General features: G+C 34.6%; 1 protein-coding gene across 17 annotated transcripts in view; it reads left to right on the top strand.

Moving 5' to 3' along the window:
• Positions 1-20086, top strand: part of FIP1L1 (factor interacting with PAPOLA and CPSF1) — a 78176-nt gene that overhangs the window by 11223 nt on the left and 46867 nt on the right. For 5 of the 17 annotated variants that reach the window (XM_087827508.1, XM_087827502.1, XM_087827499.1 and 2 more), the window contains 5 exons: positions 645-709; positions 1498-1605; positions 2044-2174; positions 2466-2534; positions 13627-13736. In XM_087827508.1, coding sequence (XP_087683634.1) covers positions 645-709; positions 1498-1605; positions 2044-2174; positions 2466-2534; positions 13627-13736 — 483 coding nt within the window. Of the gene's footprint in view, positions 1-644; positions 710-1497; positions 1606-2043; positions 2175-2465; positions 2535-13626; positions 13737-19492; positions 19601-20086 lie in introns of all 17 variants that reach the window. The other 12 variants (XM_087827484.1, XM_016207160.2, XM_016207150.2 and 9 more) reach the window with 3 other exon arrangements.

Genomic DNA, 20086 nt, shown 5'->3' with positions numbered 1-20086 from the left:
CATTTTAAAAGGTGCAGCTCAGTGATTTTTTAGAGTGTATGAATTCATGCAACAACTATCCAAATCAAGATATGAAACACCGTTAGCATTCTGGAAACTTGCCCCTCTTGTTTTCTCTCAATCATTAGCTGCGGACCACCACCAGGCACTGTTCTGCTTTCACTCTAGACTTATTTTGAATTTTATGTAAATTCATTTCATGGATGGATGTACTCCATGGGTATTTGAAAGAGGATTTATCAACAGTATCAAGTGCAGGAAGTATTAAAGGGAGGTCGGTGGGTTTGGAAAGGGGTGGAGAAATTTCATTGTTGCAGGAGGCGAGGAGTTCTAGAAGTTTAAACTAGGAGACGAAGTGAAGACAAAGCATCTGGACTCCTCCTCCATTCCCAGCCAGATTTCCTGTGAAGTGTGCTGTAGTGGGATATTAAGTTAGTAGTAGGTGTCTGAGAAGGAAAACAAGTCAGGCTTTTAAACAGTATTTGTTTTTATCTTTTATTGAGCAAGTGACAGACTTTTAGTTTAAAACATTTTCTACAGTGTGTGTCATTGTCAGTTTACTCTGTGGGTGTATAATTTGTATACATTGAATGTGTTGCTGTTTATGTTTAAGTTTCTCAGGATAATTTTTATTTTGTTTTCAGGAGTTATGGTACAGCACCTGTAAATCTTAACATCAAGACAGGAGGAAGAGTTTATGGAACTACAGGTAAAATTTTTATTTGCAGCTGCATCAGTAGAAAATAAGGCATATATATGAGTAGGTGATAAATGATTGTAATAACTGTTACAGCGCAATTAAAAATATCAGTTTTACCCTGCCCGGTTTGGCTCGGTTAGAGCATCGGCCCTCAGACTAAAGGGTTCCAGGTTCAATTCTGGCTAAGGGCATATACCTCGGTTGCAGGCTGGATCCCTGACCCTGGTTGGGGCATGTGTGGGAGGCAACTAATCCATGTGTCTCACATCGATGTGTCCCCCCCCCAAAAAGCAATGGAAAAAATATCTTTGGGTGAGGATTAAAAAAATATATATTTTGTGTGTGTGTGTGTGTGTGTATGTATAAAATAGATATCAGTTTTCACCATATATTACAGGGCTAGATAAAGATTTTAGGCCCTGTGGGCCATAAAGTTCCTGCCATGGTGGGGTTTTTTTGTTTTTTCTTTTACTTGTTTGTCTTATAACCCTTTAAAAATGTAAAAACATTTCTTAGCTCACAGCCTGTACAAAAACTAATTTAAAACATGGAAGTTAGCAACTTCCTAGTGGTATAGGAATCCCTTATTGTAAATAACAAGTTTGTAATCTCTCTGTCCATTTTATCTTATAGCTATACAATTAAGTTGGACCTTACCTTTTCTTTATGGGAAACAGTACTCTAATGCTTTGTTTGGAACCTTTACCATATTTAGTGCAACAGTAAAAAGATATCACACTATCTTTCAGCTTCTTACTAATGTAGCTCCTTCACTATTTTGTAATTTTATAAAACAGGAACAAAAGTCAAAGGGGTAGACCTTGATGCACCTGGAAGCATTAATGGAGTTCCACTCTTGGAGGTAGATTTGGATTCTTTTGAAGATAAACCATGGCGTAAACCTGGTAAGGTTATTGTGGATTATATTGGTTTCAAAAGATTTATAGTATAAATAGTCATTAGAAAAGTATTTTTCAGTATCAATTTAGAGTATTGTTTTAATGTCATTTCTGTAGTCTTAAGCTCATGAGAGTAATAATGAATTAATATAATAATAAATTAATCATTAATAATGAATTTTTTAAATCTTGCTGATAGCCTAGCATTATATTAAAGTAGACTTGCATATTGCTTTTTTATAATGCATTTCTAAAGGAAATAATTTTGATCAAAAATTCTTACAGTTCTATTGCTTTATGGTAATTGGGAGAGCTGGTAAAATTAGAAAAGGTAGTAAGACTAATAGGACTCTAAATTTATATTTTGTAGTTTATTATATTTTATATGCCACATAAAAAATAGAATTGAAATATTTGTACACTAACAGTGTGTTTTATCTTTAGGTGCTGATCTTTCTGATTATTTTAATTATGGGTTTAATGAAGATACCTGGAAAGCTTACTGTGAAAAACAAAAGAGGATACGAATGGGACTTGAAGTTATACCAGTTACCTCTACTACAAATAAAATTACGGTAATTAATAAATGTTCCAAAACACTCCAGTGTTTTCAACTGTCCCAGTTTTACTTCCCAAATAAATCACTTTTTCCTCTAAAGGTGATTAAAAGCTATATGATAGTTTAAAAATTCCATTCTTTTTACCATGTTTGTTTTTTTCTCTTCCTTCCCTTTTAGTTTCATATTAATGATTTTCTGATGTTCTTAGTTTCAAGTCACAGACTAGCCACAGCTAGTTTGTCTTTATATGGCCTATTAATTAAAAATTATGTGGTATCTTAATGGGGAATATGTTATTTAACTTAGGCCGAAGACTGTACTATGGAAGTTACACCAGGTGCAGAGATCCAAGATGGCAGATTCAATCTTTTTAAGGTGAATTTTAGTAAATTATCCTTGGTTGCTCTCATTTTTTTATTTTTATTTTTTTTTTGTTCTTGAGTCTGCTTCCATACCACTACTCAAGGGACCAGATTAAAGTGGAAATAGCTCCTTTTTTCCAAACCTTCAGCTTCCTGGTGACTTACAAATTTGCTGATTGTTGTTTTTATCTCCACTTTTGCAAGCATGTGAATTTATAGCCTATTATACTAACATGCCAAGTAAAACTATTCTTGCTATATGTTGTGGTTTTATTTTGAGTCATAGTATATGTTTGTAGGATATAAAAGTTCATGCCAGCAGGTTAAGCTGTTATTATAGATCATGCTATAATCTCAGAATTAGAGATTAATTTTTCCTAATTTTTTTTTAAAAAAATGGTAAGGAAGATGACTTATTAGTATGACACTGAAATTATTGGTGTAGTCTAAGATAGCTCAAGAATCTTACGCATTCTTTGTGAGTCCCTAAGACTCAGCGAAATAGGATAAAGCCATTGATTTTTAAATTCTTCGAAAAGGAGTAGGTTTAGTGAGGGACTTGAAGGTTGATATTACTACCACTTGGACACCAAGTCTGACTTCTGGCTTCTCTATTCCATATAATCACAGACCCAGTCCAAAGAATAATGTATTTTCTTACTTCTGCAATACATAGCAACCTACTCTTGATTGTATACTCTTCTTTCTTTATCTTAATTCTTGAATCTTATATTGAATGACACTGGGATGAAGACGGGGAGTGGCTTTTAGATTGGTTTGTATATTTAGGGAAATTTTTGGACAGGAACTTTTTTGTGCCCCTTTTGGGACTGCAGCTCTTTCCACTGAAATAGTGCCTTATGCAATGCATGTGCTGTATCCGCAGATGTAGCTGCTCTGCTGGACACAGTTCTATGTAGAGAATTTGATTTTAATGTATATCCTACACTGGGTATTTGGTTCTTGTTCTATAACTATTTTGAAAGTGTGTGGTAATGTTTTTTCATATTTTAAATGGGCATCAGGTTCTTTTTGGTGTTATCTACTTATTTAGGCATTGAATATATAGTTATACATGATTACAGTGAGTAGATAGAAAAGTTGCTTGGATTATGAAATAGTTCATTTGCAGGGGTACTTTGTATTCTAACAGAAATGAGAACTTCCTTTGTAAACTGCCAGCTTCTATATACTTTGTCCTTTTGCAGTGAACTTCTTAAGCTAAAAAAAAACAACTAAGAAAACTTCTGAGGGACTGGTCTCATATTGAAGGTGGCCATTGTGAATTAGTTTTTTAATATACATACTGTCTATTGAAAAATTATTTCTGAACTTTCTTTTGGTTATATGAGAGGAGATCATTATTTCATTCTAATTTATTTGATTCTGAATGAATAAATTCAATACATGAATTTGATCAGTGTAATCTAATAATTTTTCTTGCCTCAGCAATGTTCAATATTACTGATCTGTTAAAAATAGTGTATTTTAATATATGTGACTCACATTTTTTTCTTAATGTATATTGTGATCTGTAGGATGTATTGATAATGCTCAAAATCTGCAACTAATGGTATGTGGGAGTGTTTGATATTTTTAGGCTACAATTTGATTTACATTGATTTCAGGAAAGTTTCTATCACCTTAAATTTAAGAAATATCCTTTTCAGATTTCTGTGGGATTATTTTTCTTTGAAAAAATAGGAGCTGTCTTTTTTGCTATCCTGCTGCTCTGAAGAGTACAAAAAAATTATAAAAATGTAATTGGTACCCCAAATATGCAGAAGTAGATTTCTTAGATATTAACTGCTAAAATGTATATTTTAGACAAAATGCTACAGAAATTGGAGAAGTGAGGGTTAGAAATTAGTTTAGGATTAGAAATTACATTGGTTCATTCTGATTTTTTTTTTAAAGTCTAAAGTGTGCTGCAATAGAGAAGCATATGTCATTTTTATCAGAGCCTTGAGAGTGTAGAGAGGAGAAGTATTAGAGATTGAGGAAAAGGTTTGGACAAAGAAACTTATGTTTTAACTGATTAGTAGTAGATGAGAGGATTATTTAAGAAATTAGTCTTATCGGATCAGAGCTCTTTTTTGGAAAGGAGAAGAGAGATGATTTTGTGGAATGTGGTTTAATTCTAGAAAGCCTAGAAACAAGGAGTATGAGTTAGAGGAGTTACTGCCTATTTGTTAATAGGAGAGTGACTTTTAAGTTAACACTATTCTGACCACATTTTGTGATGTGGTTGGATAAAGAAAGTCCAAGCTTTACCCATCTATTTGAACTGGAATTATTAGGATTGGTGAGAAAGAAGGAAAAAACCTTCCCCAGTTTTCTTGTTATATCTGAGCACCTCCAGTATGCATAGCACTGTGTTAATGCTACAGAAAGACAGGGTTTCTGTATTCAAGGAGCTTATAATTTCAGTGAAGTGTACATATGAAGTAACCACAATATATTGTGACAAATGTTATATTGATGGTTTTGACAAAGTGCAGTAGGGAGTTCAGAAGAGAGTGAGTTATCCTACATTGTGGAGTCTAGCAAGAGAAAGTTCATAATTGAAAGAAGAAAGAGTTTTTTTTAATAGGAGAGAGGGGAATATAGAACATTGTTCTCAGAGAGAGCAACATGAGCAAAACCAGATAGCATGAAAGGAGAGTTGAGGAGGATGAGAGAAACCATAGGTGAGAAGCCTGGAAATAGAATTGGGGCTGTGATGAGAAAGACCTTAAACTAGCCTGCAGACATTTGTGTAGGCAATTGGAAACCATTTGAAAATTCTTGAGTAGAATACATGGGCAAATCTGGTTTATAGAAAAAGAACTGGCAACAGGGTAGGAGAAGAGGGAGTCAGAGACCAGGTAAGGAGCTGTTATAGTACTGTGGAAAGGAAAAGAACAAGGACCTGAACTTATACTGCTGAATGGACAAAGCAACACATTAAAGAATTATAACCTAAGTACTTTTCATATCTATTGGAAAGATTTAAAAAAAAAATTTTTTTTAATTCTCACTGAGGATATTTTTTTCCATTGACTTTTAGAGAGAGTGGAAGGGAGGAGGGGAGAGAGAGAGGAAAAAAATCAATGTGAGAGAGACACATTGATTGATTGCCTCGCGCCCAAGCCCCAACTGGTGCCAGGGTTCAAACCTGCAACTGAGGTATGTACTCTTGACCAGTAATCAACCCTGCGACCCTTTGGTCTACAAGCCAATGCTCTAACCACTGAGCAGAACCTTAGAGACAAGCAGCCTGTCAGCCTCTTTAACTTTTTGTTTTACTTTTTATTAAGTAAATTTTCAAACATACTAACAAGATGATAAAAATAGTACAAATGGTCCCTACATGTGTTTATTATAGTGCCTCATGATTATAAACATTTGATACACTTAAATCTTTTATATACTTCAAAAATAAGGTTTTGTTGGTTTATTAGGGAAATGAAAGAAGATGAAGTCTAATAGGTATGAAAATAAAAGTCACTCAATTGTCTACAAAAACAGTTGTGTAATTAAATAATTTGGAGTGAGGGGCAAAAGAGGAGTGACTGGTGGGTATCAGTAACATGTATGTGCCTTCTGGACCCCCATTCAAATATTAGACCTTTTATGCTGATCTTTTAATTTTCTTATCTTTTCTCTCTAATATCTAGCTTCCATATTCTGGGAGATTTCTTCACAACCTTCTCTCAAAATATATTATGTCCATGAGTGCATACATAATTTTTCTCTATGAAAGTATTTAAGGGCTTTGTCACCACTGTTCTCAAATTTCAGTTAATGTCTTGACGTATTATCCATTGTACCAAGCATTCCTTTGTACCCTCTTAATCTGGAAGCACATATCCTTCACTTCTGGAATATTTTCTTCTATTATTTTTTAACTTTCTGCTTTCTTCTGCCTTCTGGACCCCCTATTCAAATATTAGACCTTTTATGCTGATCTTTTAATTTTCTTATCTTTTTTCTCTAATATCTAGCTTCCATATTCTGGGAGATTTCTTCATCCTTACAGCCCTTCTATGTACTTTTTCATTTCTGCTGTTACATTATTAATAGCCAAAAAGATTTGCTTTCAGTGTTTAACCGTAGCATCCTGTTCTTGTTCATATTCTTGTTCATGCATGTAGTGATGCAGTATTTAACTCCCTCTGTCTCAAAAGATATTAATATTATTGATAGGTTGTTTTTGTTAGGTGTTTTTTTCCTGTAGTCTGTTTTCTTCAAGTGGGTTTTTTTTAAAATGCTCACCTGAGGATATATTTTTATTGATTTTAAAGAGAGAGGAAGGGAGAGAGAGAGAAACATCGATCAGTTGCCTCCTGTACACCCAGACTGGGGATCAAACCTGCAACCTAGTTATGTACCCTGACTTGGAATCAAACCCGCAACTGGAATGATAATCAAGCAACTGAGCCACTTGGCCAGGGCTTCAAGTTGAAAGTTTCAAGTTTGTTGTTTTTGGCTTCCGCCTTTGACTATTCTCAAATGTTTGTTGAGCTTTGGCCATTCAGTCATGAGAGAGTAGGTCACCCAAAAGGTGATTGGAAGCTCTGTGCATATGAATAGAACTTCCTGACTGTAGGCTTTACTGTAGGGCTAAGCTTTTTTCAGCCTCTGATGTCAGTATCTTTAGTTTGTTTTACTTTTTGTTTTTTTTCTGTATTGTGGTAATCTGATATTTCAGAGAAGAAATTTCAGTATTTTTCCTAGAGGATTTATACTTGACTGGTTTGAATGTTGTCAGTTCCTGAACCTCTTTGGATTCTGCCATGAAAATTTAATTGTCTTTGCATTGTCATTGCTGATTTAGGATTCAGATTTCTTTGGTCTCCTAAATTAGTTACTATTTTTTCTTCCGCTTTCAAAGTCCTAAATTTTGCTGCTTTCCCAATCTTTTTATTCTTGTGGGTTGAAACAAAATTATGATAAGTTAACGTAGTTTTATTTATTTACTGTTGGCACTATTACAGATGTTCCTCGTATTTCCCCCCTTTACCCTCCTTCACCCAGCCCCCGCCCCTCCTCTCTCTGGTCATCACCACACTTGCCTGTGTCCACGGGCTATGCATATGTTTGGCTAATCTTTTCACAATCCCCTCCATCCCCCTGCCCTCTGATTTCTATCAATCAGTTCCATGTATTCATGCCTCTGACTCTGTCTTGTTCGTCAGTTTATTTTGTTTATTAGATTCCACTTATGAGATCATATGGTATTTGTCTTTGTCTGGCTTATTTCACTTAGCATAGTAATCCCCAGGTCCATCCATGCTATCTCAAAAGGTAAGACTTCCTTCTTTTTTACAGCTGCATAGTATTCCATTGTGTAAATGTACTACAGCTTTTTTATCCACACCTGTTGATGGGCATTTGGGCTGTTTCCAGGTCTTTGTTATTGTAGATAACACTGCAATGAACATAGAGGTGCATATATTCTTTCTCATTGGCGTTTCAGTGTTAGGCAGTATTTCCAGAAGTGGGATCGCTGGGTCAAAAAACAGTTTCATTTTTAAATTTTTGAGGAAACTCCATACTGTTTTTCACAGTGGCTGCACCAGTCTGCAATCCCACCAGCAGTGTAGGAGGGTTCCCTTTTCTCTACATTCTTTCCAGCACTTGTTGTTTGTTGATTTATTGATGGTAGCTATTCTGACAGGTATGTGATGAGATCTTGCTGTGGCTTTAATTTGCATTTGTCTGATGATAGTGACATTAAGCATTTTTTGTCATGTTTATTGTCCATCTGTATGTCCTCTTTGGAAAAGTATCTATTCAGGTCCTTTGCCCATTTTTAATTGGATTGTTTGTTGTCCTGGTGTTGAGTTATATAAGTTCTTTGTATATTTTGGAAATTAACTCCTTATCAGATGTATCATTGCCATTTTTTTCCTTTATACCTATGTTCCTCTCTATTTTTTCTTTTTCTTAAAGCATACCCTTTAACATTTCTTGCAATGCTGGTTTGGTAGTAATGAACTCCTTTAACCATTTTATGTCTGGGAAGCTTTTTATTTCGCCATCAGTTGTTTTTTTTTAATATATCTTTATTGATTTCAGAGAGAGGAAGGGAGAGGGAGAGAGAGAGATAGAAACATCAATGATGAGAGAGTCGTCACTGATCAGCTGCCTCCTGCATGGCCCTGACTTTAGATTGAACCCCCACCTCAGGCATGTGCCCTGACCAGCCATTGAAACGTGATCTCCTGGATTCTAGGCCCATGCTCAACCACTGAGCCATGCCTGGCCAGGCTTGTCTTCAATTTTAAATGATAGTTTTGCTGGATAGAGTAGTTTTGGATGTAGGTCCTTGCTTTTCATTATTTTGAATACTTTGTGCTAATTCCTTCCAGCCTGAAGTGTTTGTTGAGAAATCAGCTGACAGCCTTATGGGAACTCCCTTGTAGGTCACTATCTGTCTCTTGCTGCCTTTAAGAGTTTCTCTTTGTCTTTAACCTTTGCCATTTTAATTATAATGTGTGTCTCTGAGTTCATCTTGATTGGGACTCTGTGTGCTTCCTTAACTTGTATGACTTTTTCTTTCACCAAGTTAGGGAAGTTTTCTGTCATTTCTTCACAAAGGTTCTCTCCTGTGCTCACTTTCTTCTACTTCTGGAACCCCTGTGATGCAGATGTTTTAACATTTCATGTTGTTCTAAAGTTTCTTTAAACTATCCCTCATTCTGATTAATTCTTTTTTCTTTTTACTGCTCTAGATTGAGTGTTGTTTTTCTACCTTGTCTTCTAAATCGCTGATTTGATCCTCTGCTTTATCCGACCTACTTTATTCCTTTCAATGTAGTTTTTTTTTTTGTTTTGTTTTTTTGCCATTTGGGTGTCTTTTTGGGAACATGTCTATTTAGTTATTTTGCCCAGTTTGTAATTGGATTTTTTTTTTAATCCTCAACTGAGGACATGCTTAGAGAAAGGAAGGGAGACAGAGAATGAGAACACATTGGTCTTCGGTTGCCTTCCATACATGCCCCGACCGGGGATTGAACCTGCAACCCAGGTATGTGCCCTGACCTAGAATCGAACTGGCATCTTTTTGGTCCACAGGATGATGCTCAACCATTGCAGCCTGGCCAGGCCCTTCCAGTGTATTCTTGATGTCATTCTTCATTTCTGACTGGTTATATTTTATGATTTCTATGTCTTATTTCATGCTGTTGTAGTTCTCACTAGGTTTTTTGAGCATCCTTATGACCATTACTTTAAACTCTATGTCAGATAAATTGCTTGCCTCCATTTCATTCAGCTCTTTTTTGGAGATTCCTTCTGTTCTTTCAATTGGGCCCTGTTTTTTTGTCTCTTCATTTGGCTGTTTCTTTGTGTTTGTTTCTATGTATTAAATAGAACGGCTATGACTCCCAGTCTTCATGGTGTGGCCTTATGTAGTAGTTATCCTGTGCGACCCAGTGGTGCAGTTTCCTTGATCTCCTGACCTGGGTCCTCCAGGAATGTCCCTTGTGTGGGTTATGTGGACCCTCCTGTTATAATTGAGTCTTGATTGCTGTTGGCTCATTCATTTTTGGGATCTACCCTCAGTCTGAGTGACTGTGTGAGGCTGAACCCCAACCATGGCATGCAAGCTGCTGTACAGGTGCAGTCTCATGGTTTCTTCTGCCAGTCTTTGGTTATAAGTCTCCGCTTCATATAGTCTTTAGTTGGTAATTCAAGATAATTGTTTCCCGACTTAGTTTTATTTTCAGTTTGAGTCTGAGTGGAGGTGCAAGCAAAATCCACCTACTCTGTTGCCGTTTTGAAACCTCCTAATGGTTTTCTACTTTTCTTTTTTTCACCTTAACATTATGTGGTCAGCGTTTTCCTAGACTATTAGTTTTTTATTAATAACTCTTTAAATAATTTCATGATCCATTATTTTGGTTTGCCACAATTATCAAATTTATTTTTAGATATTTTGTTTATAATGTTGCACTTTTATAAATAATGCTATGAAGGGCAGGTGAAGGAAATTTCACAAAATAATTTAAGTTTTTGGTACAGTGGTAGCTTAATTTAGGTTAATATTTAGCTTCTCAAGGTTACAGACTTCAGTCAACTTTTGTTTGTATATGTAAGATCTGACATGAATTTTTTAGAAAATCAGTCATGGTGTCTTAAAATATTAGGTCAGGTGAAAAAATAATCTGTGTTCTGATTAAACAAATTTTGAGTCTGTGTAATCCTGAGTATAACATCTGAAGACAAACAAGTGGATAATGATCATGGACGTTGATTACGAGGGTTGCTAAAATGGTGAAGGTTTTCAGAATTGTTTAATACAAGAAATATACTATGAAGAAATCAAGAAGAAAACAAAATTGAGGAAATAAAAGCAATATTTACATGTTTTAAAATGTATTTTTGTTCCTGCTATCTTTTCTTATTTCTTTATGCTTTCTTCCCTTTTTCTTTCCTCTTCTACTTTTCTTCTCCAATCCTTCTCCCTTCCTCCTTCCCAGTTTTTAACTGAGCATTGACTGTGTCAGGAAGCATCTCAGGTTGGGGGTGGACGTGAGGTGAATATTACAAACATACATAGATTCTGTGTATTAGAGTTTATCTGACTTCGTGGGTAAGATAGGTATTAACTAGATGATAATGCCAAAAATTATATAGTTGTAATCTCTCTGGCCTGTGAGAACCTTTGAAGAACTGATATTTAAGCTAATTCCCAAAGTCAATCAAATAATAGATATAATGAGTACTAACTGCATGCCAGCCACTGTTTTTAGACACTTGGGGTTTAGATTTGAACTGAACATCGACCATGTTTTCAAAGATTCTACGTTACAGTGGCAGCAAACAGACTATAACCATACAACAGTAAATAAGATAACTTCAGATAATGATACTAATGAGAAATTCTGTGAAGAAAATACAAAATGACAATACAACAGAGATTATTCAGGAATGATTGGAGAATGCCATTCCAAGAAGACATTTGAACAATAATTAAATGATTATAAAAAGGGAGCCATGAGACAGTATGGAGAGAAAATATTCCAAGTAAAAGGAACATCTAGTGCAAAAGCTGTTAAAAAGAATTTTTAAAAAGCCATTATGACTGGGCATAGTAAAGATAAGTATGGAAGGAATAGAGGAAAATAAGGTCGGAGAGGTTTGCAGGGCCCATGCCATGTAAATCCTTGTAGGCCATTACAAGAAGTTTAGCATTTACTCTTTTTGCATGGGGAAGCTATTAGAGAATTTTTAGCAGGACGAACATGTGTTCATTTACACTTTAATAAAGATTGCTTTGGTTATGTACAGAGGATGGAATTCAGATAGGTGAGACCAAAGCACAAAGACAAGTTAATTTAGAATGGTTGAGATGTGGCAGTGGGTTTGACCTGCTTTTAGGAGTGGACATATGATAAGTGTTTGAATTTGGTATATATTGTAAAGTTGGCATTAGATGTTCATAAGTATTGGATATTTGCTAAATTTTTTTTTCTTGAGAACTTGGTAGATGATGGTGCCATTTACTTGTGTGATGAAGACTTAGAGAGGATCAGATTGGGGGATAGTGAGAAATCAGTAGTTTTGTTTTGACCATGTTAAGTTTGAGATATTTATTAGACTTTTAAGAAGTTGAATATAAATTATTTGAGCTCAGGAGAACAGTTGAGACCGTAATGTCAACTGAGTATTCCTGACATTCCCAGAAAAGAAATCCATTTCTTTTTCTATATTCCCATAGCATCTTTTATCTCAGATTTTTTTTTACAGCATTTATTATATTGCTCTCATTGTTTGTATGTTTTTCTTTTTCCACAGTCTGGGATTTGTTGTATTTCTCTGTAGTCTCAGCTTCTAGTACAGATAGATGTTTAGTAAATGATGAATGAATTGTGTTTACTTCCCATCACTATATGCTGTCAATTTTACCTGTCAAATGTCTATCAAATCCATTTTTTTCTATCCTCATCGTCTTAATGCTGATACTTATCATTCCTCATTAGGATCAGTGCCTTTTAAATGGATTTTTCTTTTAAGCAGTGGAACTTGTTCAAATAAAATGCTAATGTAAAACCCTAATTATATGAAGGAACCAGTTAGGAATTAGGCTCAGCAGTATTAATAAGAGATCTGACTATAATGGCTCAAAAATATAAATAAGGGTTTCTTTTTCTCACAATGATTATTTGAGAGAGGTGATTTCTGGAATTGAATCAATGGTTTGACTATCTCAGAGTCAAGGTTTCTGAGATTCTCTGGGCCTTTGCCTCATGGGGAAAGGAGAGTGATGCTGAATTTAGTCTGAATGGGGCAGTAGAATACAAATAGGCACAATGTATGGTGTGATGTTATTCAAGTGGTCAGCAACTTGAACTTAGTTTAAATGTAATAAATAAATGACAGTTTTAAGATAGGAAGGTGAATATAAAAGCAAGAGTACATAAAGGAAATATTTAACCATTGTAAAGGAGAATAACTGGGCCATACTCAAAGGATCTGATAGGAGCAGAAAAGATGGACAAATCTGGGGAAAATTATGGAGTAAGTAGATAACTGGTGTGAAACTGAGTATAAAGAGGGAGAAGATGTATTAAGGAGACAGGTGACTGACTTTCAGGTTGCCAGTGTATAGAACTGGTAGGATGTTGATGATGATGGGAAAATGGGAGAAATGGTATGGTACTGCAGGGATAGATCATTCATATTTTTGTTATAGCAAATCACTGAATAGAAAATGGTCAGGATGGCTAAAATGGCCATTGGTGTTTTTCTTAGATAACGATAGTGAATGTAGAAGGAGAATATCCTTCAAAGGCTTTCTTGAACTCTGAAACATGGAGTCGTAACCATGGACTTATATGTGGTGAGCTTAGGGAATTTATTAATGTCCTAAAGAATTATAGTTCATTGGACTTTAAGTTACCTTAGTGTGAAATTTTTAATCATTGGCAACATTTCGATCCCATAATATGTCTTTGGTGTCTTTCACCTAATGCTGTTCTAAAATAGGTTAATTTATTAAATATTCAGCAATAAAACATTTATATTTAATTTCAAATAAAATGTTACAAATATATTTGAACACCTTCAGTGTGTTTCATTAAATTAAGCTAATTTTTTTTTTTTTTTTTTTGAAGGTACAGCAGGGAAGAACTGGAAATTCGGAGAAGGAAGCAGCACTTCCATCTACAAAAGCTGAGTTTACTTCTCCTCCTTCTTTGTTCAAGACTGGACTCCCACCAAGCAGGTTAGTTAGACCATTGTAACTCAATTTATTAAAGGCATTGGTATCTTCACCTTGTGTTAGTGCTTTAGTGAAGCATAAAAACTCTGAATGTGCCACCAGAAAACTGAAACATTCTACTTTGTGTAGTACAAAGTGAATTCTTTGTGAAAAACTTATCTGGGTGCTGTTCCACCTAAAAAGATCTAAGTGAGTGAGAAATGAAATATAGTACTATAGTTACATGTGTGTATAGAGACAATTTTACATTCAGAAGAGGTGGTGACAACAATAGTCTTGCTGTTTTCTGTGCTTAGTATTCTTATATAAAGAATTATTGGACTTCCTTAAATCCTAATCTATTGGCCTAAAGTAATTTTACTGATTTTAGTAGAAGAGATTGTTGAAATTTTAGCCTAGGATATCTTTCATATTAAAACCATTTTCTTTGGCTTGTTGTGATAACATCTAACTTTGAGTTCCTCAGAGTATCAGTTATAAGAGGTAAACATGCTAAAAGATGTCCTTTTAATTTCAACATTACAAATGGCTAGCCTGTTAGGAAAATAATAAAGGATTAGATAAGACTAGTGAAGTTTGATGTCAGCAGTTTAATCTTGTGTTAGATAACTTAAATCAGTTATTTCTCTGAGCCTGAAATAATCAATAACCCAGCTATTACTAGTTCATTTACCTCTTGTGTTACTTGCTTATATTTATTTTATACAGTTTTCTGGTTTGTTATTCTGCTATTTTGAATTGCTATGAGAGATTATATTTCATAATATATAGATGCAGGAAGAGACTTTCTGTAATTCAGTCCTGAAATAGAGATTCTTGAAACTTCCAGCTAAAATTAAATGTCAGAGGGTGGGGGGTGAAGGAGATCTTAATATCTGGTGATGGGAGAAGATATGACTTTGGGTGGTGGGCACACAGAGCAATATACAGATCTTCTAACAGAAACCCACACCTGAAACCTGTATGTTCATATTAATTGTCCAATAAATTTAATAAAGTATTATTTTTAAAAAATTAAATGTCACAAAGCCATTAGAATTTGACTATCTCTTCTCATCTTAACAATTACTACCCATGAGCATTTCCAAATATGATTATTTAAACTAAATGCAACTTCATAAAATGTTTGGCTAAGAAGTTGTGATAGCTGAGAAATACTGATCTTTTTAATATATAGTATTTTGTTGGGTGTGCTTTTTTTCGTATTTTAAAAGAGGTCAACTTTCATTCATTGAGTTTATGGTGTTTTATAGTGTAGATGATGTTAAGAATTTAGATTCTCGAGTCAGACTTCAAATTCTGGCTCTGTTTACTTACTAGCTGTGTGTCCTTGGGCAAATCCCCTAATCTCGTTCTTTCATTTCCTGATGTGTAAAACATAGTAATAAATACCTCCTTCACAGGGTAGTTATGTATATTAAATGGATTAATTTATGTAAAGTGTTTTAGAACCGTAATACGTACATACATAGTAAATAAATACTCTATGGATATTTGCTATTATTATAATTAAACTAAACTATTTAAAAAATCAACAGCCGTTTTTCTGTACTTTGCCTATCCCCCCCCCTTTTTTTTTTTTAAATACTTGGGACAAATTATAAAGAGCATTATAAGGGCTTTGGCTTTCCTATAAGTGAAATGAATGGGGAGTCACCATCAGATTTTGAGCCAGTTAGGAGGTTGTAGCAATTATCTAGGCAAGAGATAATGGTAACTTGGACTAAGGTAGTAATGATGAAGATGATGAAAAGTAGCCGAATACTGGATATATTTCAAAAGGTATAAAAGATCGTGTACATCTTTTATACTGAGATAGAAATGACTACAGGAGGGCTAGTTTTTCAGGGAGAAGACTGAGAATTCAGTTTAGGACATAGTAAAATTGAGATGCTATTAGATATGCAGGTGGAAATTTATGTAGGAAGTACGTATATGGATCTGGAGCAGAGATGAAAAGGCATGGGCTGGAGATACAAATTTGGGAGTGATCACTGTTTTAAATAGTATGAAATGAAACTGAATTAGATTATAGAAGAGGTAAGTATTTATAGAGAAGTGGTAAGAGGACAGAGCCTTGGAGCACTCTTTGCAGGTCAGAAAAATAAGTATGAGACAGTAAAAGGAGACCAGTAGAGAAGAATGACTAGTGAAATTGGAAGCAGACCCAGTGTATATCTTAAAAAGGATGCATTTCAAAGTAGGAGGAATGATTAACCATCAAATAATACTGATTGATTAAGAAGAATGCTGAGAATGATTTTTGGATTTTAAAATGGAAGGGTCGTTGGTGATCCTGACCAGAATCATTTTCAGTGGTATAAGGTGAAGATTTTAAAAAAAGAGTTTTTGGACAGACTTTTTGGATTCAAGAGAGAATGGGAAGAATTAGAATGAAAAAATAAGGATACTTTTTGAGAATTTTTCTTTTTTTTTTCTGACGGGAACAGAAACGGTAAAGTATTTGGAGGGGGATTGTAGGGTCAGGAGAAAGCTTTTTTCAAAATGAAAGAAATTACAGCATGTTTGTATACTGAGGAGAATGAGTTAATAGCGAAGGGACAGTTGTTAGAGCAGTGGCCTTATAAAGGTCAAAGGGGATGGGATGTAATATGCAAGTGGAGAGTTTAGCCTTAAGGAGGAGCATGGACAATTCACTCATAGTTACAGAAGGGAAAGCAGTATATGAAGGTGGATGGGTAGATAATGGTGATGGGAACAACTGAAAATTCTCTTTTTGCGTCAAGTGTTTCAGCAGCAAAGGATGCAGGCTTCTCTGGTGAAAATGAGGATTAGTGGAAGGGGTGTTGAATGTTTGAGAAGAGAGGAGAACGTCTGAAGTAGTCATTTGGAGGTGAATAAACTAGGGGAAAGGAGTAGGATTTTTACGTAGTGCCTGTAGGGAAATGTGGAGTCATGAGAGTGCTTTTTTTTCAAGGTGGGAGAAATTACAGCATTTTATATGCTGATAGGAATGAGTCAAGTGAAAAATCGATGACACAGGGAGAGAAACTACTTTCCCAGCTTTTCTTGAGGTCAGTGGCCATGGGTTTAAAATAGCGTGCACCAGTATGTTTCTCTTGCCCTCGTCAGGTATTCATGTGTTTATGAAGAGTAGCTACAGTTGGATTTAACAGAGGTTGAGGTTATACCAGGCAAATATGATAAGGTGATAGGACAAGGAAGGTGAGAGTGTTCTTGAGGGAGTGATTGTAATGATGGCCCATGGATCTAAGGAGAGATGGGAGGACAGTAGCGGGTAAGGGACAGTAAAAAGGAAGTAAAGAAATGATAGAAAAATTAGCAGTTTTACTACTAAAAAAATGGATAATTGCCAACACAATCCCTATAGAAACATACCTAGCATATCACTTTTGGATGTAAAAAAAGTGCTCATTTTTCATTAGGAAAGTTTGTTTTCTGGATTCATCTTCACTTGGTCAAAAGGATACTTTTCAGCAATTGTGAATTATTTCCCTAAATATTTGTTTTTTCTGTTTTTTATTTTTATGGAAATTAGAAAGACATCTTTGAAAGTAAAATTTTACTGACTTTAGAGAGAAGATAGTAATGTCATTTAAGACATAATACAACTATAAATTTTGCCAATTATTTCTTCTATGGAAGTTCTTTCCTTCTTGATTTAGGATTCAGTCCAGGATCATTTATTACAATTAGCTTTTTTATCTCTTTTTTTCTTCTTTAATCTGGGACAGCTTCTTAGGTATTCTTTGTATTTGTTGACATTGAATTATGAAGAGTACATTCCAATTGTTTTGTTGATGTTTCCTTCTTATTAGATTCAGGTTTTGTTTTTTGGGCAGGAATACTATGTAAGTGAAGTTCTACCCTTATCAGTTCTTCATCCTGGAAGTGCATGATGTCACTTTGTCCCATTATTAGTAATGATAACTATAATCACTTATTTGTGGTGGTGTCCTTAGGATTTCTGCACTGCCAAGTTACTGTTTCCCTTTGTATTTAATAAGTAATCGGAGGAGACCATGGAAATTGTTTCTCTTTGAAGTTTCCAAGAATTTTAGTATCTGTTGATAATTTTTGCTAAAATATATTATTAATGTAATGGCTGCAAAATAGTGATTATCTAACTGTTATTTCTCTTACATTTGTTAGTTGGCATTCTGTTTTAAAAATGAGTTTTCCCATCTCTCACACTTATTTATTTATTATCAGCCAAACTCATTAATTTTTATTTTATGTGTGAGAGTATGTGTATGTGGCTTATAAATACGGGTTTTTTTGTATATGTGGTATATAAACTATATATATGATTTGTATATACTGTACTTGATATTCATGCTCAAATTTTTCCAGATTTGGTCCATGGCAGCCTCTTCAAACTGGCTTCTGTGACCTTTTGATATGTCCTCATCTTTTTTTTTTCTTTTTCTTTTTGATTTTTTACTTTCTGGCATGACCAGATGTTCCAGGCTTATCGTGTATCTTCCCTGCTCCTTCCCTGGAAGCAGCCATTTCTCAAAGGCACCCTCATGCCTTTTAGTGGGAAATGGTCATTAGAAACCAACATTTCTAATGTTGGCGCTGATTATTGCTTTTGGGGGTCACTATTTCCAGATATTTGCAGCACTCAGAGTTAGGGAAAAAACCCAAGCAGTTTCAATATGAAATTGCCATGTGTATGTTCTATTTATAAATTTTAGTCATACAAGCATTCATGTTTTTCAAAATTTGACACTACAGGGTTCTAGTTTCCTTTCCCTATTGCACCTCCCTTTTCCCACAGTGAAAATCTAGTTTCCAACAACTTCAGTATTTCTCATTTGCTTCATTTTATAATACACACAAAATACATTAGAACATATACACCTACTATTACAAAAGGCCTGAGTTCAAGATATCTTTGCAGTTCTTTTTTTTTTAGACTAAGGGTATTTAGTCAAAATCCTTTGTTCAAAAGTTTCTTTCATAGCCATTTTATTAATCATTTAAAATACAGTTTGACCTATTGCTTCTGTTTGTATTCAGTGTTAGCATTTCTTTTCCTCCCTGCTTATTGACATACTTATTTTTTACATACATAAAACATTTAACATAGTTGGAAAGGCAAGGCTATTCTAAAGTATACTCAGATTTGTCACTCCCCTATTTCTTTCATTCCTGTCAATAGTCAGTTTCATTTCATTTAGTTTCTGATTTATTCTTTCTGTGTGTTCTTTTGTTTTTGTTTTTTCCTAAATAAGCAGATATATAAGTACATACATTTTTAGAATTTTACATTGAAGAGTTAAATTATTTTGAAATGAATTTTTATGAAATATTTACTGTAAGTTTTTATAAAACATCGAAGTGTTACTGTTAAAAACTAAGAATACTTATACCTAAATATAGGGAAAGAAATACCAAAATTTTGAATAAGATTTTGTGAAACTGCAGAAATTAATGTTATTCATGAAAACTCAGAAATTTATTTCTCAACTACATATTATAACCTGAAGAAAGCATTGGTTCTTATTTCTGCATTTTGACATGATACCATCTGTGTTGAAAAATATTTCTAATAATATCCTAGAGTTAGTAAAATGTTGATAACACATCTATATTTAAATACTACTAGCTGTCTTAGTACTGCTGCAAATATTTTATGTGACATGGAGAATGATACTATAGGAACAAGATTAAGGATTTTATAAAAAGTGTGTCAGGGGGGAAAAAAGAGAACAAGGGGGGGTCAGAGGCAACAATATATAAGAAAAAACATAGCAAATTTATCTCGCCAGAAACAGCACCTCTTCTCAGTCTCAGACAAGTTCTGCCTCCAGAAAAGCCAATTCAAGCGTTGGGAAGTGGCAGGATCGATATGGGAGGGCCGAATCACCTGATCTAAGGTAAGGCTATTTTTAAACATTGGATACTCCCTGATGTTTAGCTGATCAGTGTTGTTTTGTCTTATTGGTAAGATAATAAATTTTGATTAGACTGTACCATATTTTTACTCCCTAAATTATGATTTTTCAGTATAGTTTTGAGGGTTTAAGTTACTTTTTAAGTCAGGCCTTATCACCTTATTCATGCTTTCTCATCTCCAGCCTTTTATAATATAAATTACATGGTGCCATGCTAATGGGTGCTCAATAAATGTTTTTTCTCCCTCTTGCTGCAGGTTTAATTCTTTCTCATAATGCACCCTATTTAAAAATCCCTGGTAGCTTTTCACTATTTGTTGGAAGAACATTTACCTTCTGAGTCAGTATTTCGGACCCATGAAATTGGACTCCACTGACTCTTTCCAATCTTTATGTCCCAACTTTAGTGCATAAACCAGCCATTTTAGTAAGCACATCTACCAGCTATCCTAGGAAATGGTATTTCCC

This window comes from Miniopterus natalensis, chromosome 1, assembly GCF_054644295.1.
Source record: "Miniopterus natalensis isolate mMinNat1 chromosome 1, mMinNat1.hap1, whole genome shotgun sequence".
NCBI classification, from domain to species: domain Eukaryota; kingdom Metazoa; phylum Chordata; class Mammalia; order Chiroptera; family Miniopteridae; genus Miniopterus; species Miniopterus natalensis.
This window is presented reverse-complemented; position numbering and strand designations above follow the sequence as displayed.